The sequence below is a fragment of the Capricornis sumatraensis genome, chromosome 14, assembly GCF_032405125.1.
Source record: "Capricornis sumatraensis isolate serow.1 chromosome 14, serow.2, whole genome shotgun sequence".
Classification (NCBI taxonomy): Eukaryota; Metazoa; Chordata; class Mammalia; order Artiodactyla; family Bovidae; genus Capricornis; species Capricornis sumatraensis.
The window spans coordinates 70,146,594-70,171,379 of NC_091082.1; the positions used below are offsets into that span (position 1 = coordinate 70,146,594).

General features: G+C 45.9%; 1 protein-coding gene across 3 annotated transcripts in view; it reads left to right on the top strand.

Moving 5' to 3' along the window:
- CACNA1E (calcium voltage-gated channel subunit alpha1 E) overlaps positions 1 to 24,786 on the top strand; it is a 333,421-nt gene that overhangs the window by 277,061 nt on the left and 31,574 nt on the right. For all 3 annotated transcript variants that reach the window (XM_068985905.1, XM_068985906.1, XM_068985907.1), the window contains 10 exons: positions 4,124 to 4,135; positions 5,849 to 5,945; positions 8,368 to 8,528; positions 9,263 to 9,400; positions 10,915 to 11,116; positions 12,169 to 12,333; positions 13,308 to 13,418; positions 17,360 to 17,443; positions 18,162 to 18,287; positions 21,782 to 21,847. In XM_068985905.1, coding sequence (XP_068842006.1) covers positions 4,124 to 4,135; positions 5,849 to 5,945; positions 8,368 to 8,528; positions 9,263 to 9,400; positions 10,915 to 11,116; positions 12,169 to 12,333; positions 13,308 to 13,418; positions 17,360 to 17,443; positions 18,162 to 18,287; positions 21,782 to 21,847 — 1,162 coding nt within the window. The remainder of the gene's footprint in view (positions 1 to 4,123; positions 4,136 to 5,848; positions 5,946 to 8,367; positions 8,529 to 9,262; positions 9,401 to 10,914; positions 11,117 to 12,168; positions 12,334 to 13,307; positions 13,419 to 17,359; positions 17,444 to 18,161; positions 18,288 to 21,781; positions 21,848 to 24,786) is intronic.

A 24,786-nucleotide genomic window follows, 5' to 3' on the forward strand; every position in this document is an offset into this window, starting at 1 on the left:
TGCCTGAGGTTTGACTAGTTTGACTCATTTGAGTAATAATAGCAAAATCAGTTCTTAAACAACTGATAATTTTGATTTTGAGTTCAGGGCTTTCTGCATTGCATTAAGCTCCCTTCTCCCTCTTACAAGATAGTTCTAAGTAGTTCTACTTCGTTCCAAGCCATTAACCTCTGTAAAGTCAAAGTGGTGGCTTGGTATGGATTTCTCCTTGTCCCACGGATCCTCTTTCTCTGCCTGGAAACAGACAAGACCTGGTGGACCAGATGGAGAAAGCATTCCTGACCTTGTCCATCTTGCTGTTTCATCTGTATCTTTTTCTTCCCATGAACCCTCACAGGCCCTAGACTGATGAAGGATACTAGGATAGATGGCTCAGTATTTGAGCTCATGAACTGCTGGTTTCTTTTGCTGTTTCCTCCTTTGGTTAAAACCCTCCATTGGTTCCTATGTGAAAAGGCATTGTAACATCGTAAATCATAACACCGTAAATAAGGGCCTAGGTTTCAGAGTCAAGTGTTAAATAAACTTAGCGTTGTTAATTTTTAACCCACCTTTGCTCTCTGAACTTCTACTTACTCATCTATAAGTAGAAATTAAAAATAACTATTTTGGTCTTGTGAGAATTAAGTAAGGTAAAATATATTGTGTCCAGTATAGCACAAAATACTTTGTATTATATTAGTTAGGCATTATTATTGACTACTTAATAATAGTCCAGACACTTTAGGAAGGTTCAGGGTTTCTCACAGCATAACCCCACTGCCCCCTTACATTCCAGTACCCTGTCCATTCCCCTGACATAAGAGATTCCTTAAAATCCCATTACTGTTCCCTGCTGGGCTCAGGGGAGGGCAGAGGACCATTCCACTTAAAAGACGGAGGGGCTTTTCAGAACCCAGTGTCCTGGCTGTCTCCCCCACCCCCAAGCACCCTCCTATGAAAGAAGAGTCAGTTCCTAGCAGAAATCAATTTAAGTCTTTTGAGCAAGTATGTTGCAGGGGGTGGGGGGTGGGGCGGTGAAGCTGGAAAGCAAGATTATGGTGAATGATGAGTGATTACACATGGAAAATCTGGAGGGCAGATTTTCCAGTTGAGCTGGAAAATTCTCATCTTTTACTGATGGAGACAAAAGAGAAACGTGGCAGTTATTTTCTGGAGAGCAGCCAGGAACTTAACAAATAAGTAGGAAATATAGTAAATGGGGAAATGGGGAGCCCAACTGAGCCCCTATTAGCGTGGAGCCAGTACATCCTCACATATGAAATTATCCTCACGTTAGAGTCAATTTTTAAAACTGAGAAAATTCCACTAATTAGCTAGGCAGTGTTAAAAAAAAATTCTGATTATACATCTAGTAGCAACGACTAGCAAAGTGTTATCAAATGATTATATTTAGATGATCTGTAAAAAGCTCATGAATTTTTTTTCTAGAACAATGTGCCTCAGTTGAAGTACTTGAAGAGGTTGTCCTCTTAGTTTGATAAAGCCTTCCCTTGCAATCTTGTTGAGTTGGATAATGGCTTAAATGAGTCTTCCATGCAAGGATTTGGGAGAGGCAGTTTGGCCTGGCTCTTGTGTAAATTTATGATATATTTTAATTAATGGGGGCTACATTGTTGATTGACACTTTTTCTGACTCTGTGGCTTCATTGGCAAGTATTCCTTTCATTTCAGTGAAAATTTTCAAACTGTACTGAAATGTATCTTAACAAAACTGAGAATGCAAGCATGCTTTTTCACAGCCACTCAAGAGCATAGCTTTTCAGTGGCTGCTCTGCCGTGAGAGACCTGTGTGAAAGATGTGCAGAGCAATGACTAATCTTCATTTTACTTTTGGCCTGTGTCTAATTACTAGCCCTGGCTCCACTCTGTGGGAGTCAGATGGGACAAACAGCCCTCCAGCCAGGACCTGGGCCGTCAGTCAGCTGTTCAAATCAGAGTGCACCGTCGAAGAATTCCACTTCCCGAAACAAGGGACACACAAGCCCACTGGTCAGAGATCCCCTTTGTTCCATAGCACGATATTTTACTAAGATCTTGGGATAGTATTAATTGTAGACAGCAAATTTCTGCCCTTTATCTGAGTGTGTGAGAGGAACAAAAATTATTGAACCTTCCTTCATGCGATGGGTATCTGTGAGAATGAACTCATTTAGACTCTACTGGATCTCAAGTTCTTGGGGTTAAAGTCCTGAGCTAAGAGGAAGAAGAAAGCCTAGACCACCTGCCCATCCACTGATCCCACTCTTCTCTCGCTTCAGGGTATGGGAGATTCTCCTTTAGCTTCTCCTCAAGATGCATGTGGCCTAGGAAAGAGATGGTGACCCAGTAGTTGTTTTGGTAGAATTGTCAATCAAATGATTCTGTTTTTCCCTCAGCATTTAGCTTGCAGCTCTAGCTTCATTTGCTTGCTTGCTTATTTGAAACCTGTTTTCTCTCCTAGATTAGGTAAGCTCCAAGAGGGTAGGGACCTCATTTGTTTTGTTCACAACCATGTAGCCAGTACTTAGGATAATGCCAGACATTTATTAAAGACTCCATCAGTGCTGTCGAATGAGTGGATTGCAGGTATATTTGGCTGACCTACCACGTGTCCAGTCTCATGCATGAGAAGACACTGTTACAACTCAGGAGAAGACATTACCTCTGTCTTCTGAGAATTTGGAGATTATCACGTGAGAGATTTAATGTTTATAAGGCCTTGGGATTTAATTCTAAAACAACCATTCATTTGACATTTACAGTGAACAGTAATATACTTTCCAATATGGGGCCATTCCCTGAATAAAATCATCACTAGAAGTCTTTGCTTGTGGCACATGGTGGTGTAACACAGGTTTATGGTACATAAAAAAAATTAAAGGAAGAAAAAGCACCCTTCACAGCAGACTGTCAACCAAGAAGCAAAGGCTGAATTCTAGGCACTTCTCCATAGCAGCAGGCCTGTTCACCCATGGCACTGGGGCTCACTCACTGAGATCTTATGCAAGGCACATCTTTGCCAGGCTGCAGTTTTGTTTGCAGTTAAGAGGATTTCAGGGATCTCTTCCAGCTCTAGAATTTGGTGAGCCATTTGACAGAGCCTGGAACGGAAACCTGCTGGTGCAGAAGCTAGTGGTGCAGAGCGAGAGCTCTGAACGTCATGCAGACTTGGGTTCAAGTCCCAGCTCACCCTGCCAGTGCCAAGCACTCGACCTCTCAGCATCTCATCTGTGAAACAGAGATGGTAATACCTTTGTGCTAAAGTGACTAGGATGTCCAAATAAAGAGTTGAGCTAAAAGTGCTTAACACTGAGTCTGGCCAAGAATAAATATTAAAGTTAGTCCTCATATCTCATATGTTTTATATTCATGCTCTCCATCTTTATTTGTGTCATTGTTAAACCCCACCGCTAGAGCAGGGGTGATTGGTCTTCCAGCTGCACAGTAAATAGCTCACAAAGGAGAGGTGGTCATTTAATTTATCAAAAGGCATCTCTTTGTGTGACATCAGGACCTTGATAGACAGTGCCTTCCCCTATAATTCAAGCTGGATTTGTAATGTGGCCCTTCTGTGCTTTTGAGAGATGTCAGAGTACCCCTCTCCTGGACATTGCGTGTCCCTCTCCAAATGAAATCCTTCATCAACATAAATATGCCACGATGCTTTGAAACACCTTTCCCAACACATAGTTTCTGGCCCAGAGTAGGCATTTTTCCGCTAGTCTGATATCTTATACATTCACTGGAAACGGAGTTTGACTGAAGACTACTAAGGAAGAGGACGTGAAAGCCTGCATTTAGAAAACTTCAGTTCAGCAAGACTCCATGAAATAATGTACAACTTGGGGAATGCCATCAGGTTAGAGGCAGCATCACCAATGCCTGCAGAGGGCCTTGGCCTTTCCAGGGTAGAGAGGTGGGTATGGAGCCATGGTGAGCTGGCCCTTCCTTTCACAAAGTGTGTGGACTCTGCAAGTGCCAAGGCTGTAAGTGGGATCACCCAGGTCTGGACTTCTCCAATTTCCCATCACCCTAAATTCTTTCTCCCTGAAGTTTACTGACTGTCTCCCTTCTCTCCATTCCCCTCCCCTCTTTTTTTTTTTTTTTTTTTTTAACTGCTTTCTGCTTGGATCCTCCATAGGAATGCTTTGGGGTAAATATTTTTTTCTTCAGTTTTCTTTGAAGGGAGTGGGGTGGAGGAGGGAGAATGTGTGATTGGGAGGTAAGGAGCTGACTCACTGAGAAAGCAGTGATGAGTTTATGTGAGTGGTGTGTTCTCATTGACATCTAAGAAAACCAAAACTAGGAGTCACCAAGCTTTCTTGGAAAATGATCATTCTTACTGGTTTGGATGTGTATTTGGGCTTTTATGATGCCTTCTTAGATAGTTCTATTGACCAACCTTTATCAAATAGACAAAACCCATGGATGCAAAAGGCCATTGATATCAATGTGATACTTTGGGGTTATCTACATTCAGATCTACAGTTGAGTAAAAGTGACTTATAGGTCATGGATTATAACCATTTAAGAGGGTCTGAAAATATACATTCTAGCCAGTCAGTATTCCATTAAATGTCTTCCTGCCTTGCCTTGTATGAAAGAATAGATGGCCTTTGATCTTCCTGTCCGGGAGGATGGGTATGGCAGGGAAGGCAGGGTGGAAAACAGGTAGAAGCCTTGGAGTTTCCATCTCATGTTCTAGATGGATCCCATTTCTTCTGATTGTCGGTATCGTGGTAATCTGGGCCAGTGTGAGGGAAGAATTGGAGCCTGAGCTCACTATTTAGAGTCTCATTTCCTACCATCTGTGTGTTTTACAAATTGCACTTGTTTGACTTGAATGCAAAGATCTCAGGGGATGAGTGGGGTGGAGAGAGAAATGCAGGTTGACTTATTCATTTCCTTCCTGAAAATAGATGTATTTTGTCTACTAGGAGCAAACATTTTTGAGAGGCTGAAGGGGGAGGGTCATTAGCTGTAAGGCAAGGATAAAGGTGGGCGGGGGCTGCAGTTTGGGCCTCCCCCAACTGTAGGCTGTCCACAGTTTGTGCTGGACACAGAGGGCTTGAAATGGGAAGGACTGCAGGAAGAGCCAGCTGCACAGAGATAATGGGGGTGTGAGCCAAGGTCCTGGCTGGAAGCCTGCATGGCATGCTGTCTCTGGAGCAGGCAGCCTGGCATGGCAAGGGCATCCTGTCCCTGCCAGCCCTCCTCACCCTGCTCTCCCTGGAACTGTGCAGAGGTGACCAACCTATAAACCAAAAGGAAGGACTAGGTTGAGTCTTCGGATAAGACTTGCTCTCAACTGGGGCTCCCTATTCAATTCAACAAATATTAGGTTGGCCAAAAAAGTTTGTGTGTTTCTGTTAAGATGTCATGGAAAAACCCAAAGGAACTTTCTGGCCAACCCAATATTGTTAGAGAGCCTTCTGCTGAAGACTCCCTAGGCTGGGCATGGTGCCCATCCACAGTGGGCTGTGGCCCTGTTCCTTAGTCCGTGTATCACCCATTTCCATTTGGCCAGTGTGGTCACGAGCTGCGTGGCTCTGGTGGTTGGGAGGGGGAGAAGTGTTGATAAACATATGTGCATGGGTGCCTCTGTGGTGTCCCGTGTCTCCCTCTGCATGCATATACATGGGTATATGAGTGTACACGCATGCATGTGAGTGTGTACACCCTGGGGGGTGATTGGGAAGTTTTCCCGGAGCATGTTTCTTGGGGGTCTCCCTGAAGGAGTCTACTCTGACCCAGTTTCTAGCCTCTTGACCACCTCTCTCCCCCTTCCCCCTGCTCTGTTAATGCAGTAGTGTGACCATCTCTTTAATTCTCCCCTGTCCTGTGATTCCCTGGGGCTTCTCTGCAGAACCAACAAGGGCCGGGATATCAAGACCATCAAGTCCCTGAGGGTTCTCCGTGTCCTGAGGCCGCTGAAGACCATCAAGCGCCTGCCCAAGCTCAAGGTGATGTTTGCCAATTTCTTCCCTTCAGCTCCCCTTTGTCCATTTTTTCCTCTCTAGCCACCGTTGGCCTGCTTTGGGAGAATTATTTCTGGAAATATTCCTGTTGCTCACATGAGGACTAGGATTCTTTTTGTCTGCTAAAACTAAGGGTCTTAGTCTCAAAGGAAAATAACCAACATCCCAAGAACTCTCCAAGGAGGCTTTCAGCCCTTGACTCCAAATCTAGGAGGTATTTTCTACCCATTCTGACAAGTCATAGGAAGAACCTTGTGTGGCTTTGTCCTGGGACCTCCCGTGTGGTTAAGGTGGGTCAGATACCAGAATGGAAGCAATAAGAGCTCTGGGTGTCATGGTCTGTATACTTGGTCAGACAAAGTAACTTGGGATGGTTTCTTTCCTTGTGATTCTAGAGAAACAAAGGACCTTCTAGGCTTGATGCTTCATATTTCTGTGGCATGAATAGGTCAATAACTTGCCCAAGGACAGTCATTTTTGGCACCAGCAGAGAAGAAATGGGGACGTGAGCTCCCGCAGCTGAGTTCTCCCTATTGTCAAGACCTGTGTCTGCATAGGTCTAAGTCTGGCTTCCCCTGCCTCCTGGCCTGATGGCCCATCCTGCACTCCTTCCCTGAGGCTTCCTGCCCTCAGGTTGCTGGCCTGTGGAACCTGCCTCTCCCACACACATCTGCTGCTGTTATGGAAGCTGAAGCCTCATGGGATAGAAGTTCTTCCTCTCTGTATTCCTGCGAATGAGAGCCAGTCACCACTGGGCAGGGAACTGGGGACCCCCATGCTCCCCATCCCTCTGTCCCACTGAGTTTACATCACCTCTAATATTCCCCACCCATCCTCTACCAGCACCACCCCAGCTGCTTCCCTTTCAGCCCTCTGGCTCTGCAGGGGGATGGTAAGCCAACCAGGTTGATCAGAGGCTTAGGATCACAGGAAGGTCTCTTTTGAAAGACCCCTAACTGGCTGAGACACAGCTTCCTCTCAGAGCCCAGGGCCCTTGCTATTTGAATGGGTTCCTGAGGAGAGAGGCTCATGCCTCACAGGAAGTGTCCTCACCGCCTGCTCCCCTCCTCCACTGCCCGGCCTCCCCTCCTGGATGAGGCGCCTCTCATGGTGATGGGCCCAACACAGGGCCTGGCCTGGCTCAGCACCCGTGAGCATTCCTTTCTGTCTTACCCCCAGCAAAATGTGGCCAGGAGCCCTGGGGCCCAACAACCTCTGTCGTTAGCCGCAGCCCAGGTCCACTGGTCTCATCTCTGAGCTATGCTGTGGCCCAGAGAAGAGCTCAGACGGGCGGATGGTGTTACTCACCAGGCTGGAGAAGGCGCCCCCAACCTTGGCTAATTCCAATTAATTAGGAAGGGCTGGCGCCTCGCTCTGCAGTTCCATAACCTGAGGGAAATGTAGGTGGATCTGATAATTCCATGAGTCTGCGTGTGGCTCCCATTCCCTGCGGTGCTGAACTAATTAAATCAGCAGTGTTCACCCAGCACCGTGAAGAGGCAACCGCTCACACGCAGGGCCACTGTGGGGCTAGACTCGCCAGTGCGCCAAACCTACAAACCTAGAAAACAACCCCAAAATGGTTTGAAATACGTTGAATTCCCATGTAGCTCTTCACGGCGTAGGGCCTAGAAGGGATTCTCCAGAGGGAGATTCAGTGCCTTGGACTGAAGCGCAAGTTTCTGGTTCTGTCCTTCAGTCCTTCTGTCTCTAAGAGGGCCTCTCTCACCCCTTCCCACATCACCTGTTGAATCTTCAAACCCGGCACAGTTAGCTTTTAAACTAGAGAACCTTTATCTGAAATGTGGCATGCAGTTGGGGGTAAATGTATGAACTTATTACAGAATATCATTTAAAGGAACAAAGATGATTGTTTATCACTCCCCACCCCATTTAGAAAGCAAAGGGAAAGCAATACGTATTCAGTAGACAAACGAAATCTAAGAATGTGCCCCAAATAAATGAGGTTTATAGATAAGCTATTTAATGTATTGCAGAAAAGGGATCCTTGAAATCATTTAGCCTATTGAATGCCTAAAACAGGCTAAATGATTTCGAGGATCCCTTTTCTGCAATACATTTCTGTTTCACACTAAGTGAAGTACACGTAATGGAATTCCACAGAGGACTTCCTCCACTGCCTGCTGCCATCTGGTCTCTTCTGCTTCGGGTTTCCTTTCAGATTCAGAGCATGTGTTCCCCTCCCGAGTGGCAGGTTTCTGTAGTCATGACCAGGTTAGAGGCCAGGCCTGAATCCTGTGAGTGTCACTTCTTAGTAGGGTGGTATCTTCTGGGGCAGCTTCTCCGAGCGCCGGCTGCTGGTTATGTGGGTCCCATTCAGCTGCGGGCATGCCCACAGGCCATTCCAGGGACTCACACACCAGGGCTCTCTTTTTTCTGTTCTCAGGCTGTCTTCGACTGTGTGGTCACCTCCTTGAAAAACGTCTTCAACATACTCATTGTCTATAAACTCTTCATGTTCATCTTTGCTGTCATCGCAGTTCAGCTTTTCAAGGGCAAGTTCTTCTACTGCACGGACAGTTCCAAGGACACAGAGAAGGAGTGCATGTGAGTGCCTCCAGCACGCACCACGCACTGTCTGCTGAAGTGTGTTTCGATAAGGCCCACTCCTCCCTTTATAGATAGGTCATTTCTTTCTCTCTTACTTAAATCCATTGCACTTTGGGGGAAAACAAAAGTCAAAATATGAAGTTGCTGCATTTTGATTGAGTACCTCTTTTGTGTCAGGCATGGACATTTCACATCAGGTTTAAATTTTAAATCTTTCTCATGACCTTCTGAGATGGGTCTTCTTTGCACATTATAGATGTGGAAGTTGAGGCACAGAAAGTTTAAGTTGCTCAAGATTACTCAGCAACTAACTGGGCTTCCCTTGTGGCTTAACTGGTAAAGAATCTGCCTGCAATGCAGGAGACCTGGGTTCGAGCCCTGGATTGAGAAGATCCCCTGGAGAAGGGAAAGCCTACCCACTCTAGTATTCTGACCTGGAGAATTCCATGGACTATATAGTCCATGGGGTCACAAAGAGTCAGACATGTCTGAGCAGCTTTCACTTTCACTTTCACTCAGCTACTAGTGAAAGGATTAAGATTTAATCTTCCATGTCTATTGGGCACGACATCTCATTTTTGTGCCATGATAATATGCACTTGAATGCCAAGTGCATTTGAATGCCAATAATTCAATAATTACTAGGGTACGTTATTGTAGTCCCTAGAATTTCTTTGCTCTTCTGTGAACTATAGTGACAAGGTTCTGGTTCATTTCTGCTCTGGTTTTAGAGGCAACTATGTAGATCATGAGAAAAACAAGATGGAGGTGAAAGGCCGAGAGTGGAAGCGCCATGAATTCCATTATGACAACATCATCTGGGCTCTGCTGACTCTCTTCACTGTCTCCACAGGGGAAGGATGGCCTCAGTGAGTAATGGGTTTGACTTGGCGTACTTGTCTGTAAGCTGGGCTGGGACCATGTGTTTGCTTTGAGAAGCTGATTTAAGATGAACAAGGCTAACCCTTGGGTATTATACCAAGGAAGGTAAGTGGTTCTGAGTAGGTGAGACAGGCAGGAGAGAGGAAGAATGAAAATCCCTCAGACAGGAATCAGGCGGGATCTGATGAAGTCAGGGGAATATCCGGTGCACTTCATGTTTTAGCTGATTATCGAGGAGCTGAATGGAGCCATCTGACTCTTACAGAACAAATGAACTTTGAACAGCTCTCCACGCCTTAGGAGAGTCCCTGAGGACTGTTTTAGACACATTTATCATCCAGGCTGACGCTGGACATGAGAGAGACTGAGGGTTAAGGATGAGCTGGCAGAACCCAGGGACACTTTCTGTGATCATACCTAATATGGCAAAAGTAACAATGCAGTTTTTTTATGCTGCTCATGGCGCTAGTAGTAAAGAACCCACCTGCCAATACAGGAGATGTAAGAGATGCTAGTTCGATCTCTGGGTTGGGAAGATCTCCTGGAGAGGAAATGGCAACCCACTCCAGTATTCTTGCCTGGAGAATCCCGTGGACAGAGGAGCCTGGCAGGCTACAGTCCATAGGGTTGCAAAGAGTCAAACATGACTGAAGTGACTTAGGACAGCTGCAGGCTGATTTTTTTGAGAGACTTGGCAATAGCCAAGACACCACTTTTTGGTGGCAGCATACTCTGTTGGCAGCAAAATGCCAAAGGGGAATTGCGGAGTCTTGCTATTTCATAACAACCTCAACTATAAAATAATGTCACTCTGGTGCTTAGGAGTTGGATCCGGGACGGCACAGGGGCCAGAAACAGCAGTGGCTTGGGGGTCACCAGATCGCCACCGACTTGGTTTCGGAGCCCCAAATTCATGGAAGATCCATGAAGTTTAAAGGATGATTTGGGAGAATGGCATTGAAACATGTATACTATCATGTAAGAAACGAATCGCCAGTCTTATGTTCGATGCAGGATACAGGATGCTTGGGGCTGGTGCACGGGGATGATCCAGAGAGATGATATGGGGTGGGAGGTGGGAGGGGGGTTCATGTTTGGGAACTCATGTACACCCGTGGCGGATTCATGTCAATGTATGGCAAGACCAATACAGTATTGTAAAGTAAAATAAAAATTAAAAAAAAAAAAGTCAAATAAGAAAATGCAGGGGCCTTCCCTGGTGATCCAGTGGTTAAGCGTTTTCCTTCCAATGCAGCATGAGTGGGCTCAGTCCCTGGTTGGGGAATTAAGAACCCGCAAGCGTAGTGGCCAAAAAACCAAAACATAAAACTGCTTCTACAGTATGTCACGAATTCAATGAAGACTTTAAAAATGGTCCATATCCAAAAAAAAAAAAAATCATATGTGTATATAATAGGGGGCATATCAGCTAATGAAGCCTTGAGTCAGAGCAGCTGCCAAGACCACCTCCACCATGCCCGCCTCCTCTTTCTGTCCCCAGAGTCTTGCAGCACTCGGTCGATGTGACAGAGGAAGACCGAGGCCCGAGCCGCAGCAACCGGATGGAGATGTCCATCTTTTACGTGGTCTACTTTGTGGTCTTCCCTTTCTTCTTTGTCAACATCTTTGTGGCTCTCATCATCATCACCTTCCAGGAGCAAGGGGACAAGATGATGGAAGAGTGCAGCCTGGAGAAGAACGAGGTGAAGCAAGGGGGTCTGGAGCACGAGGCAGCGGGGGCTCCAGAAAGGACTGTCAGACCAGCAGCGCTGGAGGAAAACAGAATGTTCTCCACTCTCTGATGAATTAGAGAATTGGGGGGAAATGTTTTAGTTGGTCATCAAATGAACATCTTTGGAGCATCTGCTGTGTTTAAAGCCTAAGAATAAAGCATAGGAGTGGGCTTCCCTGGTGGCTAGATGGTAAAGAATCTGCCTGTAATGGGGGAGACCTGAGTTCAATCCCTCAGTTGGGAAGACCCCCTGGAGGAGGGCATGGCAACCCACTCCAGTATTCTTGCCTGGAGAATGCCATGGACAGTGGAGCCTGGCGGGCTGTAGTCCATGGGGTTGCAGAGAGACATGACTGAGCGACTAACACTTTCACTTTCATGAGGCACAGTGACCTGGAAGGGATCTGTTTAAGATGCAGTCCTTACTTTTATGCAGCACGTAGTCTAGAGGCTGGGGGTGAAAGACGTGTGCTAACATTATAACATTAAGACATCTGCTTCCCTGGCAGTGTCCCTCAGTGGTGTGTATATGCTGGAAGGGTAGAGAACAAGTCTTACTTGTTACTGCTCTTTGTAGTAACAAGTGTGGTTCTGGCACATTGTCGAGTTCATTGTTTTTATCCTGGAACTGCACTAGAAATCGTTAAGAGTCTATAAGACAAATGCAAAGAAAGTCCTGTGGGAATGCACGGGGAGATAGATTTTTACTTCTGACTGCAGGCACCAGGTACGGCTTCCTGCCTAGTCATCTCAGCCATGTGCTGTGTAAGAGACCACTATTATCACTGAAAACATTAAGTATGGGACTTACTGTATGACAGCAAGTATTAAGTCCTTACTGTATGACATCCCACCTGTAGCTTTGTCCAGATAATTTCTTTTGCTACTTTCACCTCTGCTTGTCCAGTCCTAGCCTCTTCTACACTGTCCTCTTCTCCTAAGCATCTAACAGAGAGCCCCCCGGGGTGAGGGTGCGAGGTTTGGGGGATCTGAGCCTGGCTAACCAGTGTGACCCTCCTGCAGAGGGCGTGCATCGACTTCGCCATCAGTGCCAAACCGCTCACCCGCTACATGCCCCAGAACAGGCACACCTTCCAGTACCGCGTCTGGCACTTTGTGGTGTCTCCATCCTTTGAGTACACCATCATGGCCATGATTGCCCTGAACACCGTCGTGCTGATGATGAAGGTGAGAGGGTGGTGGCTGGGAGGCGCTGGGGCAAGCCGAGCCTCGGTGACTGCCCCCTTACAGGGCACATGTGTTGTGCCCAAGACACTGAGAAAACCCTCCAGGAGGGTGAGAGGGAGGTAGGGAGGATGAATGGGAACTTGGTGTTTAATGGGAACAGAGTTTCCGTTTAGGAAGGTGAAAAATTTGGAAGATGGTAATGGTGAGATTTGTACAACAGTGTGAATGTGCTTAGTGCCTCTGAACTTTACAGGTAAATATGGCTAAGGTAGTGTGCTTTGTATGATGTGACTTTTGCCACAATAAAAAACATTTTAAAAAATTCAAGATTGGAAACTCTCTGGCAGTCCAGTGGTTCGGACACCTCACTTCTATTGCAGGGGGCACAGGTTCAGTCCCTGCTCGGGGAACTGGGATGCCACAGTTCCAAACTGTGTGCCATGGCCAAAAAACCCCCCAAAATGGCTTATCAGTCTGTTGCCTCCTTACCTACTTTTCCATCGTGGAATCTCTCTTTGAGCTCGTCTCCATCAGCAACCCAGCCTCTAGGTCCTTGGGGTAAAATGCAGTGAAATAACATAGCAGCAGTCATGGAACTCTGAAAGCAAAGGTTGGTGATGGCAGTCAGATGCAGATGAGGGTGGAAATGTCAGGTGTGGGTGATTGTGGAGTGCTAAGAGTCAGAAGAGGCATGATGTTATTTAATACTAAATGGTAAAGTGATTAACTTTTGGAAATGTTTCTGTCCTCCTCGCCTTCAGTTTTAGGAAGACTGGCCATTTTGCTAATAAGATTTGTGTTCCTCTCTGTTTTGTTTTGCTGCATAGGATGTGTACGTCTCCTCTCTGGCCCTAGATGACCGTCTTTCCTTCTACATCAGGCACCAGAATGTCCCCCTAGGGCAGGGATGCCAGATGGCCAGCCTCTGTGACCTGGATATGCCTCTCACCTTTCCTGTTTTCTCTTCCTGGCAGTACTACTCTGCTCCCTGTACCTATGAGCTGGCCCTGAAGTACCTAAATATCGCCTTCACCATGGTGTTTTCCTTGGAGTGTGTCCTGAAGATCATTGCATTTGGCTTCTTGGTATGTCGTGGGATTTATCCTGGCCTCATGCTTGTCTTCCCTTCTCTTTGGGTTCACATTCCCAGCCTCTGTTGGAAGGGAGGGGTGGTCACTGCTACTCCGGAAATGGTTCACACACCCACCCACCTAATTGTAAATTTGTTTGGACTGCTCAATAAACGGTCATAGAGACAAGGTGCTCTGTGTGTGTGTGGTGGTGGGGGGGGGGGGGAGGGAGTTAGGAGAAAGGGCAAAGGGAACCAGAGCCCTCATAATGACCTCAGCTCTGTTCTCTCAAATTCTATCCATGCTCAAGGGGCCACCAATATTGGGTCTTACTGGAACTTAGTAAGATTTACCTGTTGAGGAGGAGCCAAGCAAGGACTGGGCTAGTAAACCCGAGTGCTTATTTACTGATGGAAGGTTTAAACTCTTAGAACTCAGATGGGAAGATAGCTGTCCCTCTTAGCCCCCAACATAGAAACTAATAGATTTTATTAATACCTAATTGTCCTCCTCCCTTTAGTTATGTGAAGAGTAACTTTTGCCAACAAAAATAAATGTTTAGTACTAAAGCTTACAAAGACTAGTGACCTTTAAAGTGTCTGTATGTGAGAGAGAGAGAGAGGTGGGCGTTCTGGAATAGGTTTGGGGAGCACTAGGATGAGTTTTTCTGGCATGAGTCTTCTTTTACTTTTTTTCAACTGCTAATTATAGTTTTGGCAGATTCTCACATCTGCCATCAAGCGTGTTAAGCAAACCTGGCCCTTTGCTTCAGTGTCCTATAAACAAAACAGTTCTCTCTGCCACCCCACCCCCGACCCTTGGCTCAGTGTTTACAGTAAGATCAGTGGGATACAGATAAACCCACCTGACAGCTGTTTCACACTTATTTTGTGTGTGAGCTACCATTTCAAATTATATGTGTATATGGCCTTCCCTGAAAGAAGAGAAACTTCGCTTATTATCTGAATGTGGGTTTGACTGCTGGCAGCTTGAGCAGGGACTCTGACCTCAACGTGGTAGTTGTGAGTGTTGACAGTGGGGGTTGCTTCTGGCTTCCCAGTGGTTCTTTGCAAAGTCATTGATTTGATGGTATAGGGAGGAGAGTTGAAGGGAACCCATGGCAGGTGGCTGTATTGTTGGTTGTCGGACTCCCTTTTGAGTCTTAGAGAAATCAAAAAGTAAACTACCAGCCACAAAGATGCCTTTATAATACAGTCTAGCCCTGGGCAGGGGGAGCAAGGGGCGGGGGAAGCTTATACAACAACAGGAAAAGTTTTCCTCCACATCTTGATTTACTTGCATGTTGGATTGATACTGTCTGTGCTTAAGTCCCCAATTATGTGTCAAATTATAGGGCATACTGAATACCTACTTATAAGCTTAACTAGGTGATTCAGCCCCAAAGCCTGCCTCCTTCCCACCCTCACCCTCATATTTTCATTCAAGGTCTAGAAGCCTTCTGAACACTATAAAAGGCACCACTAGCCCCAAATAAGTCTTTCCATTGATATGGTGCCGTAGGTTTTCAGAATTCCGTAATACACACTGGTTTGTCAGAACTCCGCAGTGACTCTGAAATAGGCATGGCAGAAACTATCCTTGTCGTTGTTATTTTAAATGAAGAAGTTGAAGTTCAGAAAAATTATGTTGCTTTTTGAAGGTTACAGACTGAAAGGCAGTCGAATTGGATCGTGGAATGGGAATGAAAAAGGAAGGAAGGGAGAAGAAAGAAAGGAAGAGAATTAAAATGCATTGGTTGTCTGGAAAAAGAAAAGTGAAAGTAGTTATTTGCTCACTCATGTTCGACTTTTTGTGACCCCATGGACTGTAGCCCACCAGGCTCCTCTGTCCATGGGATTCTCCAAGCAAGAAAACTAGAGTAGATAGCCATTCCCTTCTCCAGAGAATCTTCCTGACCCAGGGATTGAACTCAGGTCACCTGCATTGCAAGCAGGTTCTTTACCATCTGAGCCACCAGGGAAAAAAGCTTTATATATTATTAATTTTACCTCCATAAGAACTCTATTAGATTGGGCATTATGGTTTTCTTCTTATATGGATGAGCTGGGACTCAGCAAGATTCAGTACTTTACATAAGTTTACTGAAAGGCAGAGCCTGTGTTCAGATCCTGGTCTATCTGGCTTCGGAAGCCCACGCTTTGTCCTCCATATCTCCTAGTCTATACTATACCCCTCTGCACTTTACCATGCTGTATTGTAAAGCCTCCTCTACTGGAATCCGGGGCTTCTGTCCCCCAAGACTTAGATTTATATTCTAGCTCATATATGGGGACTATCTAAGAATGCAGCGCAGGAGACCCATGTTCAATCCCTGAGTCGGGAAGATCCCCTGGAGAAGGAAATGGCAACCCATTCCAGTATTCTTACCTGGAGAATTCCATGGCCAGAGGAGCCTGGCAGGCTACAGTCTTTGGTGTTGCAAAGAATCGGACGTGACTGAGCGACTATTGCTCACTCACATCTAAGAATTAGGAAGCTCACTCCAGGTTGGAAATAGGAGAGCCCTGAGATGTGAGGAACTCAGAGACTCAACTTGGCCCCAGTCCTGAAGGAGTAGGCACCCTTAACAGCAGTGAGTTTGTGAGGCTGGATGTCTGGTTTATCTACATGCCTGGCAGGTGCCTGTGACTTTTGAATCAGACAGACCTTTCCAAGCCTCAATTTTCTCGTGCATTAAAGGAGGATAACAAGAACTGCCATGTACAGCCATAGATCCTGTGTGTGTGTGTACAATCAGGGAATATACGTAAGACGTCTGGTCCTGAGTAGGTGCTCATAAATGTATCCTCTCTCTCCCCGCACCATTTCTATCACATTTCCCTCCCCCTCTTCAAGCCAGCCCTACCACTCAGTAATTTGTGAAGTATTTATCACTACCTACTAAGAGCATCCATGGGAGGGATAAATGAACTGAAAGAATGCTGAGCAAGGGTCTGGCACAGAATCCAGCACGTATAGTAAGGATGCTTGAATGCCAGCCCTGGGGGTGGGAGAGGGTATAGTTGTGCAGTCTCAAGGGTCACTTACAGGAGCGACCACCCATGGGCAAGTGGGTGATGTTTTGGAGACCCAGGCATTCTCTGTCTTTTAAGGAATATAGTCCAAGGTCTGTGTTCACCTGAGCCCTGGAGATGAGAGCAGAGCCCACTTGGCTCTCACGTTCCAGAGCTGAACGTTTTCTGGTTGGTGCATTTTCCAGGTCCTTTACTCCTTCGTCTCCTTTAACCTTCTCATCTCATTACTGCTTTCTTATATTTTATTTATTCACACCTCCTCGAAAGGTGTAACAGAGCCGAGAAAGATGGGAAAGATGATTTCGTTCATCCTATTGCCAATCAGAAGTTGGCTTGAAAAGGTTCAGTGAAGTTAGGAAGAGATTTTTGATACATCTTTGATCTTTAGGCACTTAGTTCATCTCTGTGACTTTTACTGTTAGTTGAAAGTCAGAATGGTGTCTTTATAGGGTTCCATGACACTACTTAAATAATTTAAAAGTTGTAGTTATAGAAAACCTTAGACTAATAATGTAAATCATTTTATTGTCTTGTAGGTGACAATGATGATCTTTCTTTTCTTGGAGGTCAACATGTTCTAGGCTACAAATCACTTTCTTGCATATTTTTATGTAGTATTAAATTAAAGAATCTTATGTGTTCTTTATATAGCTTTTTAGTGACAGCTTCAAAAACAAGGTTTTCAAATAGTGATGAAACTGCTTCCCAAATAAGAAATTCTCAAATTAGTGAAGGAGAAACTGCATTTTTGGTTAGAAATAGGAAACTAAAGCCAAAGTTAAAATGAACTTGTCTTGGAATTGCAAAGCTTTAATTCCAAGTGAAAGAGTTATATCATGAAAGATATTTTTTCTTTATTTTCCCCCCTTGTTTTCTTTTATTTTTTCCCCTCTAATGCTCATGGCTGAATTCACTTGGCAGAACTATTTCCGAGACACCTGGAATATCTTTGACTTCATCACTGTGATTGGCAGTATCACAGAAATTATTCTGACGGACAGCAAGGTAAATAGCTCTTCAATCTTTCTCTTTAAGCTCGGCCCTGGAGTAGCATTAAAACAATCCTCAGCACATTCAGTCCATTTTTAACTCCTCAAACCCAATGTGCAGGCCCCTATTCACTTCCTCAGTCCTGAGCTTTCCCCAGAAAATGGGACCATTGGATGGCACTGGATTTCATGGAAGGTGTGGTCCCATTTGCATGACTCAAATAGGTGAGTGGGACAGAGGGCCCAGGAGAGGCCATGTCACAGTGTTCTGCTAGATTCTTCAGAAGATACCAAGAATCTAGGCACAGAATCTTTGCCCTCAAAGGTGTTAGACCTAAAGCGGTTCCCTGAGATGGTTCATCCCAAACAAAACTTGGAGAGCTTATCACAAAACCACCATGTTCTAGAGGGATTATGAGGTCTGCTCTCTGACACCCACGTGCAGAGTTAGGACCACCCAGAGACGACTGGGGAGGCCAGTTTTGCCAACTGTGTTCCGGGCACCCATCTGGGGAATTTCTATACCTTCCTGCCTGGGAATAGAGGGTGGGCCTGGGGAGGCTGAAAGAGATGGTCCCCTCTGGCCCACCAGCTGGAGACGGGGTTAAAAATGAAAGACACCATTCGTGTTCTATTTTATGATCTGAATGAGGGATAAATGCACAAATGCCAGTGCTTAACTTTTCTAAATGACCCGAATGTCACTAATGATATGTTTCCTTCTGGCCCACCAGCTGGTGAACACTAGTGGCTTCAACATGAGCTTTCTGAAGCTCTTCCGGGCGGCCCGCCTCATCAAGCTGCTGCGTCAGGGCTACACCATCCGCATTTTACTGTGGACCTTTGTGCAGTCCTTTAAGGTAAAAGACCTTACCAGCTCCTCCTCTCTGAGGGCTGAGGGGCCTCTGTCACATCAGACAGAGCACAGCATTATTCCGCGGGTCCCCTTGCCTCTGGGAATGGGTATTTGTCAGAAGCATCAGATAAACACTGCAGTCCTCAGCTACAATACAACTCGGCCAGGAGGTGGTTAGCTAATGACTGATTGGTTAGGATCTCATTCTAGAAAGCATCCCAACTTTGAAACTCAGTTATCGTCTCTGTTCACAGAGGCAGGGGGCTTGTCTTATGAGGTGTGTTCCCTTGCAAGTATTCCAGAATGCCCGGAGCAATCCTATCCAGGGGCAGAGCCAGCCACCTGTAGTCACACATATCCTCTGAATTTTCAGAGATTCGTCCATGGCTTTATTTCACCCAACAGTTTTTTCAAAGGACTCCTTGAGTTGTGTTTTATAACAAGCTGATTCATACCATTCCCACATATGTCATCATTAGTTTGTAATTCCTGAACCACTGAATATATGGCATGCTAATGGCCACCTCTGCGTCCTGCAAATGAACAGGACATCTGGGCAAGGTTACTATGGTGAGCATCTTTTGAATGACCTCATGGAGTTGTACAGTGGTGTATGTGTCATAAGGAAGTTAAAAATTGAAACCTGAGACCCATGTAAATGGCAGAGACTTTCAATAAAAGAAATTTTCCATATTTAAATATTTGCATGCTGTAGCAAATATAATTAGTTTTTGAAGTTTGGGGAGCACTGACGCTGTTCAAAAACTTACTATTTTCTTCCTAAAATAGAGTTTTTCAAAGATGAAAAATCATTCAGTAATTGCCTTCTTTACTTTAATTATTTGTACATTTTAATTATTTGATGTTTGGCTGTACTGGGTCTTCATTGCTGCATATGGGCTTTCTCTAGTTGCGGAGAGAAGGGGCTACTCTTCATTGCGGTGCTTGGGCTTCTCACTGCAGTGGATTCTCTTGTTGCCAAGCACAGGCTATAGACACTTGGGCTTCAGTAATTAATGCTCTCAGGCTCTGGAGCTCAGGCTTAGTAATTCTGGTGCGCGGGGTTGCTTGCTCCAAGGCACGTGGAATCGTCCTAGACCAGGGCTCGAACTCATGTCCCCTGTGTTGGTAAGTGGATTCTTAACCACCGGACCACCAGGGAGTCCAATTATTTGTACATTTTAATTCCAAACTGAACTGAAGAGAGCTTGTCAGTGAATTCATGGTTTCTCATTATTTGAAAGGGACTTCACCCCACACCGCCATGACTAAATTACTTCTCCATCAAGTTCCTGTGCATCTGAAATGTGAGACCAGTTGTAAGGATGTTCAGGTTCCCATGAGCAACCTTGACATCTTTATTGTATTCATCATAATTGTTTGGTGTGATCATTCCCACAGAGGCCTCCCCTCAGTGAAAACTGTTTCTCCAAAACTGAATGACAGAGGAGAAATCAAAAACCTTTAGCAAGAGTTTAACCGTTTGAGTCTTGAGTGGAGCTGGATTTAGAATTTGAAACACAAGATGCTCTTAAAACCTCTTTGTACGGGCCTGCCCAACAAGTTACAGTTGTTAGTGTCTTAAGAAATATGTGTCAGCCTGTCATATTCTCGAGATCACCAATTCTCTGTGAAAGTGTATACTATTGAGGGCACAGAAATGCATGTCATAAACTGAAGGCCAAATGGTTGGCTTATTCCAGCGAATAGAGAAGAGTGGAGACAGTTGTATCTGTCTCCAGGTGACACTGTGATGGATGGGTGTTTGCTTTTTGGAGCCACTCTGGGACACAGTGTAGAAGTTGTTTTCTTGAAGTTGGTTTAACAAAGGCTGCCTCTGCACACACACAACAGAGAGTCACACAGTGTAGACAGCATTGCCCCGTCTCTGCCTCCCCCTCCCTCCCCCGGAGCATCACCTCATTTTCCACCACTGACTCCTACTCAGTGCTTCTCTCTCTTATTTTTTTTCTTTCATAATTTAACGATGACACTCGGCTGTCTTCCGGTTTGCATATTTTCTGACCGGAAGTACGTTGTTATTCTTTGTTCTGTGAATGTGTTGTGTCTTTTCTTTCTCCAGGTGTTTTACAATCCTTTTTGAAAAAAAATTTTTGGCTGTGCCACTGCACATGTGGGATCTTAGTTTCCTGACCAGGCATCAAAATCACGCCCCTGCAATGGGAGCGTGGAGTCTTAACTGCCGGATCACCAAGGAAGCCCCTCTTTCCCTTATTTTGAGTTGGAATGTATACCTTGACAAGAAGGGAGATCAGGATGGGAGAGAGGTACCAGGGACCAGAGATGATGGGACAGGGAAGGCAGAGTAAAGGCAGGAAGCACAACACAGAAGGTGACGGGAAGAGGCCAGAAACCTGCCTCCCTGCTCTCTCCTTTCAGCAGAAGGTGTCTCCACATGCCCCTGTGGAACGTAGCCACTCCTCACAGACCTTGAGAATCAGCACTCCATGGGAGAAGGGGTTCTCCCACCAACTCTCAATTCCATTTTCATGTTTATTCTTGGTTCAAATTGTAAAAAGTCTCCCAGGACTCTTCATTTAGTTAGCACCGTTGAGAAGCTCTGCCTGGCTCGTGCAGTCTGAAAGCCTTCAATTGCCCTCCTGGGAGTCGTGGTGTACACACTTGAGAGAATGAAGACTCAGAGTTGCAGGAACTGCCAGGGAGGCTTCCATTGTCAACACCAAGATCCCCTAGACTTGTAGTGCCCACCCTGACCCCCAAACCAAACTGCCCTATGTCTTCACCCTCCTCCAGCCACCAGGGGTAGCTCCCTGCCTTCCTTTTCCTCCACTCACCCCTTCACCTCCACCTTTAAAGTGTTGTCATCCCTGAAGGGCAGGTAGCTTGCACAAGATGGAAAGTTGTGCCACGTAGCTTCCCAGCAGGGTTTTGTGGTCACTCACACTTTGAAAGGCTTTTCGGAATTTTGCACAAAACAGACTGAAAGGTCAGCAGGCTTAAAGGCGCCTTCTAGAAACTGACCAATGTCTGAGACCCCAGCCGATTCATTCTGCTTCCAGATGCTCCATTAGCAGCCTCGTGTTGAGTGAAGGAGTGGGAAGGGTAATATGGGGATTTGGGAGTCAAAGGTGAATCCTTCCTGTGTAACTGGCATTATAATTGCCGAGGTTATTAATATTCTGCATACAGAGTGGGATGAAGCCCAGACCCAGGAATTTCTCCCAGCTCTCACTCAGAGACCCGGCCACACACTTTTCTGGGTCTGAGAATATTCTTGGTGGGGAAGGAAATTACGAACCTCTCTGGGGCCAACAGCTTGCATACCTATCAGACGATGTGGACATCTGCAAAAACACGGAACTCCAACATAGAACATCCCAGGGGATCAGAGAGCCGCTGCCCTGTGTTTAAGTCAGCATCAGGGCGAGCCTGAGACTTGCACTTCCTGGGGTGCAGTTTGTTGACCCCGGAGCTGCCTGCATTTAAATTCACGGTCGTGTCTCTGCTTCCTTCCAGGCCCTTCCCTATGTCTGCCTTCTGATCGCCATGCTTTTCTTCATCTATGCCATCATTGGGATGCAGGTGAGTGGGTGCCTTGGGAGCCTGATGGGAGAAAGCTGTTGCCCACGTTGTCTCTGACTTTCCAGCCTGAGCTTGCAGGATTGAAGGTGCTTTAAAGAACCCTTTCTTACCCAGAGGTTGAAGTGTTAGTAGCTCAGTCGTGTCCGACTCTTTGCAACCCCATGGCCTGTAGCCCTCCAGGCTGCTCTGTCCATGGGATTCTCCAGACAAGAATACTGGAGTAGGTTGCCATTTCCTTCTCCAAGGGATCTTCCCGACCCAGGGATTGAACCTGGATCTCCTTCATTGCAGGCACTTTCTTTTACCACTAAGCCACCAGAGAAGCCTCTTACCCAGAGGCTCACTCTAATATCTTGTTGCAGTATGACCTTGGGAAGTCACACGTGCAGTTCCCTGCTCAGGTTACCCAGGTGGTCAGAGTGGTCTGATACAGGGGCTTCGTCTGTGGTTGTCAGGTCCTGGTGCTTCCTCACAAGCAGCTGGGCTCCACTGAAGATAATGCCATTGTTTTTGGCCAGAGGGCACCCCCTGAAACTAAGGAGAGGGTGAGGCTCCTGATGGTCCATATCACAGGAGCCTTCCATATTTGAGCCAGACCTAGAAGATCAGGTGGTTGCTCTCTTATAGACATAGACACAAAATGTATCTGAGTTACATCCCAAACAGCTGAGATTGGGAACCACTCAGAATCCCTGGCAGTGTGCCCAGTCCTTGGGAAACCCACGGGCCACATTCCAGCTGATACCTCTCAAAGGACCATGCAGCCTGCCGGATGGTTCTCTGGGTTAGCACGTCCTTTCTGGTTTCAAGATTGAGACGTGGATGCAGTTCCCACCCTGGGTACTCATGCAGGTAGCCAGAGGCCCACTGAGCAGAAGGGGCCCAAAGATCTTTCAAAAGGCGTTGGTAATTTGTGGTGGGTGAACACCTGCCGTAAACACCCTGCAGCACATCCCAGCACTGTCTGGTTGGGTACACAGGCTCTGCTGGGCTCCGAGAGGCCAACTTTCTGACTTGGAGATACGGAGGCTACACCCCGGTGTAAGACCTCAGCCACGTGGCTGTCTCCTGCAGTCAGGCAGTCTGGCTGCCTTTGGACGGCCAGCTGCCTTCTCAGTGGTGGCTGCCACCTGGAGCCACTGCTCACATCCCCCAGACTTGCCATGTCGGCAGCCCTTTCTAGAGCTTATCTGAAATGTCATCTTTTGCTCCTCTCTCTTGCCTGCACTTCCTAATTTTGTTCATCTTTTAATCCCATTACTGGAGAGTTTTGTTCTCCAAAAATACAATAGAATGTCAGGTGTCAGAAAATGTGAGACTTGGTTGCAAAGTAATGAGTTCTTCATGAAGGATATTTCGATAGAGCTTTAATGATGATGTCAGGGGTGTGTTGCAAGCTGAATCCCAGCTGAAGCTGAAGCTTGTCTTGCTGACTTTTATTAAGTCCTTTGTAACTCTGAAGCATTTGATTCTAGAATTTAAATGTTCTTGAATAGCCAAATGAAACTTGATTAAATTAGTTTTTTTGGTCCACACTTAATGGGGAAGATCCCCTGGAGAAGGGAATGGCAACCCACTCTGGTATTCCTGCCTGGAGGATTCCATGGATAGAGGAGCCTGGAGGCCCCCAGTCCATAGAGTTGCAAACAGCTGGACAGGACTGAGCAACTAACACTTTCAAAATAGTTCTTATCCCTTTTCATCTTCAAGCAGAATAAACTAGAAAAACACCATCTCTAATACCTGTTAGTGATACTACTGATAATGATGAATACTGTTTACTATCACTTGAATTCCTAAGTGCTTTAGACACTGTGCTAAACGTATGCTCTTACCTACTCCTTCCTCTCTCTCTTCCTCTCTCTCCCTCCCTTCTAAAATGTGTATGTTATACACAGACACATAAATACAGGACACACAAGATACATAACTAATGTATTCAGTAATGATGTGAAAATGTTTACAGGTGGCTTTCATTGTTTCCATTGTTGCTTAGCGTGGTAAGTAACTTGTAACACACTCCAGATCTTAGATAGTAAGCAGGAGAGCTGAGTTTAAATCTCAGCTCTGTCTGCTCCACAGCCCATGTCTGCACCTTCTCTGTGCTGTCTCTCCTCCCACCAACAAGGAAACATAAGTATTTCTTTGACTCTTCGGTGGTAGGTGGAAAGTTCTTCAGTTGTGACATTGTGATATTTACAGTAGCCATAATGTGTAATAATTTATTGCCCGTAGACTTATTTCCAAAAAATAAAAGCGCTGTTCCTATTCTACCGAGACAGGAATGGCATCCCCATTTTGACATACCTTTAGCTAGCTGGCTGTCTTCATCATGGCCCCGGATAGAGACACCACACCATGAATAAAGAAGACTCCTAAAAAAAGAAAAAAAGCAGACACCTAGCTTGTTACTAGAAAGGTTGTTTCTTGTATAGCTGTAACAAAGCAGGGGGATCCATACCAACCGAAAAGCAAAAGCAGAGAAGCATTGGAAAGACGGAGATAGCAACAGGATGTATCTTTGAGAAGTATTGTTATTCTGAATTCTCAAGGGCTTCTTGGGAGAAGACAGCTTTGCAGACAAATCTGAGGATGACAAGGAGTAAGTTGCTGGGTTTGGGAAAGAACTCTGGGGCTGCTGGTAGTTAGGAGGTGTGGCTTTTAGACCTCAGCTCCACCACTGACCAGCTGTGCAAACTTAGATCACTGAACCTCTCTTGGACTTAACATCATCACCAGTGCAGCAGAGGAGTTGGATAGATAGCTTTATGGATCCCTTCTAGTTCTAAAATTCTGTACGTTTGTGCTCAGTTGCTCAGGCATGGTTGACTGTTTGCGACCCCATGGACTGTAGCCCATCAGGCTTCTTCATTCATGAAATCTTCCAGGCAAGAATACTGGGGCGAGTTTCCATTTCCTACTCCAGGGCATCTTCCTGA